The 10,477-nt window shown below is 54.8% G+C and overlaps 2 protein-coding genes across 2 annotated transcripts; both read left to right on the forward strand.

Annotated features, from left to right (window-relative positions):
- Positions 1–64: 64 nt before the first annotated feature.
- On the forward strand, positions 65–2,328 carry POSPLADRAFT_1158788 (hypothetical protein; the record flags this gene model as incomplete). The annotated part of the gene is made up of 9 exons (XM_024487361.1): positions 65–119; positions 177–478; positions 547–792; positions 853–1,244; positions 1,297–1,349; positions 1,418–1,620; positions 1,685–1,754; positions 1,809–1,921; positions 1,975–2,328. The coding sequence occupies 9 exons, from the start codon at positions 65–67 to the stop codon at positions 2,326–2,328; spliced, it is 1,788 nt and encodes a 595-aa protein (XP_024333596.1).
- Positions 2,329–8,872: 6,544 nt separating this feature from the next.
- Positions 8,873–9,918, forward strand: POSPLADRAFT_1158517 (hypothetical protein; the record flags this gene model as incomplete). Its single annotated transcript, XM_024487326.1, has 3 exons — positions 8,873–8,952; positions 9,128–9,224; positions 9,721–9,918. Coding segments are annotated over 3 exons (375 nt in total), but the record flags the coding sequence as incomplete, so codon positions are not given.
- Between the last annotated feature and the right edge of the window lie 559 nt (positions 9,919–10,477).

A 10,477-nucleotide genomic window follows, 5' to 3' on the forward strand; every position in this document is an offset into this window, starting at 1 on the left:
TCTCGCCGTCTCTTCCTTCACTTTCACTTTCCACCTCCACTTCACCCCCTCAAATTCCCTGGCCATGGTCGGCATTCTCAAGCCGAGACGATCTCTTAGGCTCAAAGATGTGAAGAAAGGTATGGATCCTCGTCGTTATCGTTGACCGATTTGCCCTGACTGTGGCCCGGCCACAGTTCATTACGACGAGTCCAGTGACGCCGGCTCTGTGCCCGATCTAGAGCTCAAGCCTAAGCATGTCAAACGGAAAATAAAATCATCAGACGACGAAGACGGCTATGAGCCGGACCGTGAGGCCACGCCGGTGGATGGGAGTACCCCAAATCGGAGAGTGAAACGCAAGGTCTGCATGTCGGACGACGCACGACAGCGAGCTGTCGACAAGTCTCCGAACAAAGGCGCCTGCATTCTATCGAGGCTCAATGACAGGACAGTCCAATTTTGCCACGTACTTCCACGAGCCACAGACTCGTCAGTGGTAAGTTGAAGTGGCTCCTGTGCGAATGCAGTGTCTCTGACGGTGTACATACACACACACACACATAGCTCGCGTCTCTGGAGTGGTGGTGGGGTCTGACAAAAACAGTAAACGTGGACTCCCATCATAATGTGGCTTTCCGTGCGTCTCCCTTCCCTGAGGCATCCAGATACGCATGGGCTTACTTGCATACAGTCCGTGGAGATCTGCACGTACTGTGGGATCGTGGAGACCTATTGATCGCTCCGATGCCTGATGTGGTCATGAGGCTGCTGGATAAGTTCACGGTTAGCGGCAGATACAACATTTGGGAGGTGAGTCGTTGCAGCCCGATAGTTTATGGCTGATGCGAATGGTCGCCACAATGCGTTTAGGTCCTCGAAGAAGAGAAGTTTTATAGCTACTCTGCGCTCCCTCACCCAGCCCTTGCAAATAGTCAAACCCGAGAAGGGTTCGCCTGTAAATTCGATCTAATCGAATGTGTCCAGTCGCAGGCAAAGCCACACTTCATGATATTGAATGCTGTCATGAAGATCAAGGAGAACAAGAAGCTGTGGATAAAAGTTCTAGAGGCGTTCTACAAGAGGATCAATCTCAAGGCCGATGCATCCCGTGTTGTGGAGGGTATGGTGACATTGGCTGACTTGTGGACTGCACCACCACCCTGGGATGCACAGTTGGTAAGGAACGAGGATGAGCCGCAGGAGCTAGAGGACGAGCCGCAGGAGGTAGAGGGTGAGCAACAGGAGGCGGAGGACGAGCCCAGGTTAGTGAACATATTTGGTTCCTGTCAACTCAATCACCGATCTCGCTTGTAGCCTTCCCATAATTATTCCGACAGGTATACCAAGGACGCCTGAACGGCCGAAAGGTACGTCGTTATGCTTCGCCTTGCCATATGATACGGACTTACCAAAACATCTTCATGTCGTACAATAGCTGTCATTGGTCCAGGAGGCCTTGTCCAGGAAATAGGCCGCGAATCGAAGACCCCCGAGCCCGAGGACGAACCGTGCTATAGCAACCTGAAGTCGTGCGCTGCCCAATTGGCGCCCACTGGTTCACGGTGCCTGCTCAGTCTGCAAGATGACAAGTCCGTTCAGTGCTGCCACGTCGTCGCGCGAAGCACTACACACAAAACGGTAAGCCACAATTGTCCTTAATGGTGTTCACGTCAACCTGACTCAAATGCTCTCGCGCCCGTAGCGCCAAAACCTTGCAGCATGGTGGGGGCTTGTTGATTTCGACATCAACACGCCTTTCAACATCTTCCTATGTGAGTGCGTGCACCCCGGTTGGTCGGCGTAGCCCTGATGCATACCTCACATAGTGAGAGCCGATGTTCACTCCATGTGGGATCAAGGCGATCTGCTGTTCATGCCTGAACCTGAGGTCATCAAGAAGTTTTTCGCACAATCTATTGTCCCCATAGATGTAGGCGTGGTGAGTACAGAGACAGAGGCTAGACATGATATCTTGCTCACGGTGTTATCCAGTCGCTGGACGAGCCATTTGAAGTGTGCGATGGCCCCACCTACAAATACTGCGTTGTTGCCCACCGCGACGTTCCCGACACAGACAAGAGCTGTGCTTTCCGAAGGGAATTCAAGACCGTGGGCTACGTGTATTCCCGTGTTCCTCCCCAATTCGCTACATACAACGCCGGCTTGGCGCTGTCGAAGGGTGCCGGACCAGCTGATTTCGTAATGGCTTTAGACGCCTTCTACAAGGAACACAAGGTCGACTACAACGCGATCGACATTCTCGATGACACCCTACAACTCTTCCGACGATGGGTGCACAGCAAGCCGCGCACACGTCGCATGCGTCGCACTGTCCGCCGCAAGTAATAATCTCGAACAGTGCGTTGGCTATACTTCATTCAAACTCATACATAAACATAAACGATATCAATACTAGACGGATTCAGCAACTCCACATATTACTCGGTCGATGCTGGGTCAGAGAGTAATTTTTGAGATCTATGTGGCTCTATGGGCGGTTTGGATATGAGAAATATCCGATAATTAACTATCTATGTCCCAATATGCAGTATACTACCATACAGTTATCCATGTATCTCCTTTATTCAATGTCTACGAGAGGTGGTTTACGGCGAACACGGTGAGCGATTAAAGAGTAGGCGTGTCCACCTAAAGTAACTGTTGTCTCCGGTGTCGTAGTGGGGGTTTTGTGCTCGTGGGATCGGAACCCGGGTGTTGTCGACGTTAGTACAGCCTCCTCGTGGACTGGGAGTTCGGGATCAGATAAGATAGAATAGCCCCAGCGCTAGCTGAGACTGGAAGGAGTGAATCGCGAAGAGAGGATCGCGTACCTGGAGGATTTCGTAGACTTTGAGGAGGAGCGAGAGCGTCGCCAAGGATCCAGCAAAGGTTCGAATATTAGATTAAGAGAATTGTGAATTGCGCGTGGTTCGCTGGCTCGTACAGGCCCATTTCTTCTCCCTATATACCCGTAACCTAGAAGTCTTCACATGAAGCAGTCCAGTACATGCATATCAGTCGTGGTGTACCGGGAAGGAACAGTACCATCGCTAAACATCATGCAATCGCGGGCTATTGTTCGGGGAGTCGGCGTGATGAGTCTCGACTCTATTTACAAACGCATTGCTCCCCCCAACAAGCGGAGGAGGCACGATCACGCGCTCGACCCTATGTCCCGCGCGCAATCCGTGTTGCTCAGGCCGTCTAGAATGGAGGGTACAGGGTGAAGAGAGAGAGAAGACAAACAAACAATGTTTCTGCTGACCCTACACGTCTCACGCACATGTCTTATCTTATTGTTGTCGCAACTTGAGGTCAAGTGACTGGAGAAAACCTGAAAGCTGGGGGCATCCAACTGATTCTCACCGAAGCGATGGTGAGCAACGCTCAAACCTAAGGCTAGGGACAAGAAATGTATTAGTTAGTGTAAGGTAAGTAAGAGAATACAGGAGCTTACTGACCTAGGGACAAGAGGTCGAAACTGAGGTCCCTAGGGCAGCAGAGGCCGGTTTATATACAGAGGGAGATAAGGGCAGGCTGTGCGCATGGGTCCATGCACAGCTGGTCCATGCACAGCACGCTGACATGTCCCTGGGGGCCAGTGAGTCAGAGCAGCTGTGTCAGCAGGGCCCGAGCTGTGCCGTGCACTGCCGCCCATCTAATCTAATCATACAGTAGATAGCAATGCATCCATATCAGGTATGTAGTACAGAGGTCGCGGGTTCGAGCCCACGAAAGGGAAAAAATTTAAAAATGGCTAGATGCGGTACCAACTCATGACATTACCCCCCCTCAATGGTGCATGACCTCATGCGAGGTGCCCTTGCCCATTTCCCACTTGGAGCGGCAGCAAACTTCAGTCAGTGGCGAAGGCATCGGCTGGAAGTTGAGACCACCAAAGGTAGCGGCATTGAGACGGCGAGGGGTGTTCGGATTCTTCTGGTGGAAGTCGGCTACGAGGGCCGGCGCATTAGCAACGTTGCGCGCCAGTTCCCATGACGTATGCGAGTCGTCATAACCCTTGCACTTGATGAGGTACTGCAGCTGACGCCGGAAGATTCTCGAATCTTTAATCTGCTCAACCTCGTGTTCCTCGTCGCCCTCAACCTCGATCGCAGGCGGCTCCTCCGGTTCTCGGCCCGGGATATCGCTGCGCGTGTACTTGCTAAGCAAGGAGACATGGAACACCGGGTGCACCGGCACCGACTTCGGCAGGACTAATTCATAATCCAAGTCTCTGAGCTTTCGCCGCACGGCATATGGTCCGAGGCGCTTGGGACTGAGCTTCTTGCTCGGCTGTTTCAGCTTAAGGTTCCGAGCGTCAAGCCAGACCTTGTCCCCCGGCGCGAAGACCGGTGCCTCTTGCACGTGCTTATCGTAGTACACTTTCATACGCTCGGCTGACAGCTCGAGCGCAGAGCGCATATCGTCGCAAATCTCCTTCAGGATCTTAAGCTGATCAGCGGCCGCAGGCATCGCAGACATCAGATTGATCCGCACTTGGATCTCAGGATGGTACCCTTGATGCAGGAAGAAAGGGGAGTGCCCGGTTGCGGAGTGAACTTGGTTGTTCAATGCGAATTCCGCGAGCGGCAACTGCTTCGCCCAATCATCCTGCCTGTGGCTTGTGAAAGCACGCAGGTACTGCTCAATCTCCTGATTCCAGCGCTCAGTCTGGCCGTCTGTCTGAGGGTGGAACACTGTGGACAGTGCCGGCTCGATTCCCAGACCCTTGTACACCGCATGGAGATATTTCGAAGCGAACTGGGGACCTCGGTCTGGTATGACCTTGGCTGGGGCCCCATGATGTTTGAACACGTCGCAGATATACAAGTCCGCCACTCCTTCCGCTGTCAGGGTCTCATGACAGGCCGAGAAGTGGACCTGCTTGGTAAAGAGGTCAGCGGTGACCAGGATCGAGTCGAATCCATCAGACTTCGGCAAGCCAACGATCATATCGGTCGTGATGATCTGCCACGGGCGCTCGGGGATCTCATTCGGCTTCAGCGGACCCTGGGGCTTAGCTGGGAATGTCTTGGTACGGTTGCACACGTCGCAGGTGCTTACGTACTCATTGACAAACTTGGACATTCCTGGCCACCAGTAGTTCCGCGATACGAGCTCCAGGGTTTTGGCACGACCACCATGACCGGCGATCGGCGAGTCGTGGTGGATTTTGACTATATCCCGCCGGAGCTCCGCGTTCTTTGGGACGTACACGCACCCGCGGAACAACAGAAGCCCTTGCTCGACATTCCACTCCTCAAAATTCCTTTGCAGCCAGGGCGGCCCGAGGTCCTGCACCTTTTCAAGTGCCTCGGCCACCTCCCGATCCTTCTCCGAACATTCCCTGATGCGCTTCAGAAGCGACTGATCGGCCGTCACCGAGGCATGACCACGCCTGGCAGAGGCGATGCGGAAACACTCCGGCTTGAGAACCACCTGATCGGTGTTATCGTCCTCATCGCCGATCTGATGATCTGATCGACGCGACAGGGCATCAGCTTTTCCATTGGACGTTCCGGCCTTGTGTGTGATGCGGAAGTCGAAGCGGGCTAGGAACAGTGACCAGCGTGCTTGGCGACGCGTGAGATGCTAAGACGTGCGCCAGTACTCGAGGTTCTTGTGATCGGTGACGATCTCGAACTGATTGGGTAACCCCTCGAGGTGGTGGCGCCAATCATCTAGCGCCTCAATGATCGCGAGCATCTCCTTGTCGTAGATCTCGTAGTTCCGCTGTGCCGGATCCATCGCATGGGATCTGAAGGCGATGGGATGCCATTTGCCATCATCCTGCTTCTGCATCAACACGCCACCAGTGGCGTAGCCCGAGGCATCAACCTCAATGCGCGTCTCCCGATTAGGATCATATAGTGCTAGGACTGGAGTCGTCGCAAAGAGTCGTTTGAGCTTGTCAAAGGCGTGCTGTTCCTCTTCGCCCCAATGCCATGGGTCGTTCCCTGTGAGCCGGTCGAGTGGTCGCGAGATCTTAGCGAAGTTCTTAATGAAGCGGCGGTAGAAATTGGAGAACCCCCGGAACTTCTGAACGTCTTTTTTGTTCCGGGGCACCGGCCACTCATTGATTCCTTTCAGCTTCGCAGGATCCATTGCCACCTCATCGCCACCGAACACATAGCCGACGTAGTCGACTTTGGGAACATCCCATTCGCACTTCTCAGGCTTCAGGAATAGATCATTATCCTGAAGGCGGCGTAGAACCTCGCGTGTGACCTTCTCATGTTCCTCCTTGTTGGTGGAGAAGATGAGGATGTCATCTAGGTACACGAGGATCTTGCCACCGACGATGAGATCATGGAAGATCTCGTTCATCATCGCCTGGAAGGTTGCAGGGGAATTGGTGAGGCCGAAGAACATCACCAAGGGCTCGTACAACCCTCGGTTAGTTACAAACACTGCCTTACATTCGTCACCGGCTTTGATCCGGACGTTGTTGTATCCCCATCGGACATCGAACTTCGTGAAGAGCGTAGCGCCGCGGAGCTTATCCACCATTTCGGCAATCAACGGTAAGGGGTAACGATTCTTGACCGTGATCGCATTCAACCGGCGGTAGTCCTGTACGGGTCGAAGTGTCCCTTCCTTCTTTTTGATGAAGAAAAAGGGGGACGAGATGGGCGACTTCGACTCCCGTATGTAGCCCTTCGCTAACTGCTCTTTTAGGAACTTATCCAGTTCCTCCTGCTCGTTGTTCAACAATGGGTATACCTTCGAATGGAATGTGGAGTAGCCGGGCACGAGTTCGATCGCGTGATCGTACGGCTTCCTTTCGGGTAGCCGTTCTGATGCTTCTTTCGAGAAGACCTTCAGAAACTCGTGGTATTGTCTGGGTACCGACTCCTCAGCGGTCTTAACGACCTTCTTCTTGATCTCCTCCTCAGCGAACAGCTGGGAGTACGTATGCCCCGCTGCAACGAACAGCTGAGGAGCGCCGGGAAGCGTGATACCTTGCTCCCAGGCTTTGATCAAATCGGCCTCATCCCACTCTACTTCCGCCGGATATTCCTCGGCTTCGATGTCCGGGAGTACCTTACTCCGGCAAGCGCCTATAACCGACCGTTTGGACTTCAGCAAACGCCTGCGCGCTGTGGGCCTGACCCCCGTATCACGCGCAGTCGTTGCTTGCTCCATCCGGCCAGTTTTCCTGGCACTGCACATTTCAGGGCATCGTGATAATTTTAGGGAGCCTGACTTCCAATTGATCTCGGGGTTGTGCTCTCGCAGCCAATCCAACCCGACGATCACATCTTCTGGACCTATGTCCGTGACCGTGAACACCGTCTTCTCGACGTGTTCTCCTATCTGCATCTGTAGCACGGCTACCTCCGAGATGCTTCCGTCTTTATTGAGCGTTCCATCGATATTGTAAAGCGGGATTGGCTCTTTCAATTTCCGTGTTCGTACTCGATTCTCCGTAATGAAACACTTGTTGATGAACTTTGTAGTGGCTCCGCTGTCCACCATTGCAACTATGTCTTTGTGCCGTCTTTCTCCTTTGAGGCGCACCGGGATGTGGAAGTGCTGGGACCCATGGTCCATCTCGTAAACATTCGCGGTCGCCAATACATTGTACAGATTATTATTACGCGGCCCGACGCGTGCGGCACGAAGCGCGGACCGGATCAAAAAGACTCCTCCTTCATCGCCCGATAGTGCTCGAGCTCCTCGCGCATCGACTTCATCTGTGCTATTAAGTCCGCCAGCTCGGAACTTTCCGATTTCGCTGAAGCGGCGCTTATACTCGCCGAGGATGAAGCGACGGGGGCGCTTGTCGCCGCCTGGGTGGAACCCAAGGCAACCGTAGCTCGTGCGTCGGCGCGTTTTGTGTAAGGCTTGTCCTTACAGTTGGGGCACTCGAAACGTCGGTACCCTTGCTTCCCACAGCCAAAACAAGTGCCGGGGAAGTCTCCTTTTCCGACGGCCGCATTGATGCTGGCCGAAGCTCCATGTGACGAGGGTGCACCACCACGTGCCCCACCGCGACCTCGACCTCGGGCCGAGAAGAAGTTGTTCAGCTCGGGCCGACGGGCCCGGCTGATGTCGAGGATTTGCTCGACCTCAGTGGCTCGCTTTTCAGCGGCTCGCCACGTGGTGAAGGTCTCGAGCTCGATCTTGCGATATACGCGGGAGGGGATACTGCTTAGGTACTTGTCGCGTAGTTCCAGGTCCCCATACCCGGAACGGTCCGCCGGACCCTTGAACAGTGTGGAGAACTCCGCAGTGGTGCGTTTTTCACGGACTGACTTGTCCGCACAGAGCTTCGCCAGCTCCACTTGTGCTGCTGCCGCATCGTCGAGATTACCGAAGCGAGCCTTGAAGGCAGCGGTGAAGGCCGCTTCGTTCCTGAAGGGGGTTGTAACCCCTTGCACACCCATCTGCACCGATGCGAGTTGGGCGAAGTAAGGCGTGGCCCAGGCGCGGGCGTCGCCATCGAGTAGGCTCAGCGCAACTTGTACCTTGAGCTCAATGGTTGTCAACGACGTGTTGATCAGCCAATAGATACGTAGTTGCGACAGGAACCTGTCGCATTCGATGACGGTTTTGCCATCATAGCGGAGGGGGAGAAGGAGCTTCAGGGTCTCCTTGTCGGGGGCGGCTGCAGGGGACGACATGATCGGCGTTGGGGGGGACGGAGGACGTTGCGGGGGCGGAGGCGGCTGTGGTGGCCTTCCGCTGGTCGAACTTCGAGAGGAGCGAGTGCTTGAGCGGCCTCTCGGCGGAGTCGGCGGTGAAGGCGCCGGAGGAAGTTCGGCGGGGGGGTTACGTACGTCAGGGACTGCTGACGCGGGGGTGAACGCTGTCGGCGGGGCGGACCCAACAGAATCCTCGGACTCGGACTCCGAGACTCCTTCTTCACCCTCATCCTCCTCAGGCTCAGGCTCTGGCGCAGGGTCTGGAGGGAGATCTCCTCGCGCTTGACTGGACTTGGCAACAGTTTGGGGAAGGCGGGAGGTAGGGGAGACAGGGCGAGAGTGCCGCGAGGCCGATCGAGATGCGAGGGTGCTTCGGGGTCCGAGTGGGTGTTGCGCTCGTCGGATCGCTTTGTAGCGTGGGTAGTCCTCTGCGATTGATTGGGGAGTTCGGTTTGGGCATGGCTGCTGCTCGCAACGGTAGATGACAGTTTCAGGACTGTCTGGGATGTAGACGTCGATGAGGTCCTGAGAGCCGAATGCGTGAACCTGGCCTTGACAGGCAGCCACGTTGGATGGGGGGAGGACGGGGAGGTGCACGTACTAAAATGGCCGTACTACACTAGCTTACGCTACGGCGCGCGAGAAGACCCTGAGGTTCGCAGTTCACGTGGGGCCCAGTACTGCTTTTGGCTAGTATGCAGCAGGAACCTAGACCACGCGTCCGTGAGGACAAACACCGCCCACTGAAGTGCAGGTGTTGAAGAGTTCGTTCCTCTAGGGGTGGCAATGTATGTAAGGCTACCTACGTATCGTATGTACCGTAGGGTATCGTAGGGGTGCGCACCACCCGACCTGTGGGAAAGGAAAGTGAATGTGGGGAGTCCCGAGAGGACGCCGGCAGCTTGGGGAGTTTCGACCTAATGTCGCGACTTGAGGTCAAGCGACTGAAGAAAACCTAAGGGCTGGGGGCGTCCGACTAAGTCTTACCGAAGCGATGGCGAGCTACGCTCAAACCTAAGGCTAGGGACAAATAATATATTAGTTAGTATAAGTAAGTAAGCAGATACATGAACGCTTACTGACCTAGGGACAAGAGGTCGAAACTGAGGTCCCTAGGGCAGTAGAGGCCGGCTTATATACAGGGGAAGATAAGGGCAGGCTGTGCGCGTTGGTCTGTGCGCAGCTGGTCCGTGCACAGCATGCCAACGCGGCCCCGGGGGCCGGTGAGTCAGAGCGGCTGTGTCAGCAGAGCCCGAGCTGTGCCGCGCACTGCCGTCCTATCTAATCTAATCGTACAGTAGATAACGACGTGTCCATATTCAGTATGTAGTACAGAGGTCGCGGGTTCGAGCCCGCGAAAAGGAAAAAATTAAAAAACGGCTAGACGCCGTACCAACTCGTGACACACACGTCGCAGGTGCTTACGTACTCATTGACAAATTTAGACATTCCTGGCCACCAGTAATTCCATGACACAAGCTTGAGGGTTTTGGCACGACCACCGTGACCGGCGATCAGTGAGTCATGGTGGATTTTGACAATATCCCGCCAGAGCTCCGCGTTCTTTGGGACGTACATGCACCCGCGGAACAGCAGAAGCCCTTGTTCGGTATTCCACTCCTCAAAACCCCTTTGCAGCCGGGGCGGCCCGAGGTCCTGCACCTTTTCAAGTGCCTCGGCCACCTCCTGATCCTTCTCTGAACACTCCCTGATGCACTTTAGAAGTGACTGATTGGCCGTCACCAAGGCATGACCGCGCCTGTCTGAGGTGATGCGGAAGCGCTCTGGCTTGAGAACTACCTGATCGGTGTTATTGTCCTCATCGCCAATCTGATGATCTGATC

The sequence above is a fragment of the Postia placenta genome (assembly GCF_002117355.1).
Source record: "Postia placenta MAD-698-R-SB12 unplaced genomic scaffold POSPLAscaffold_21, whole genome shotgun sequence".
Classification (NCBI taxonomy): domain Eukaryota; kingdom Fungi; phylum Basidiomycota; class Agaricomycetes; order Polyporales; family Adustoporiaceae; genus Rhodonia; species Rhodonia placenta.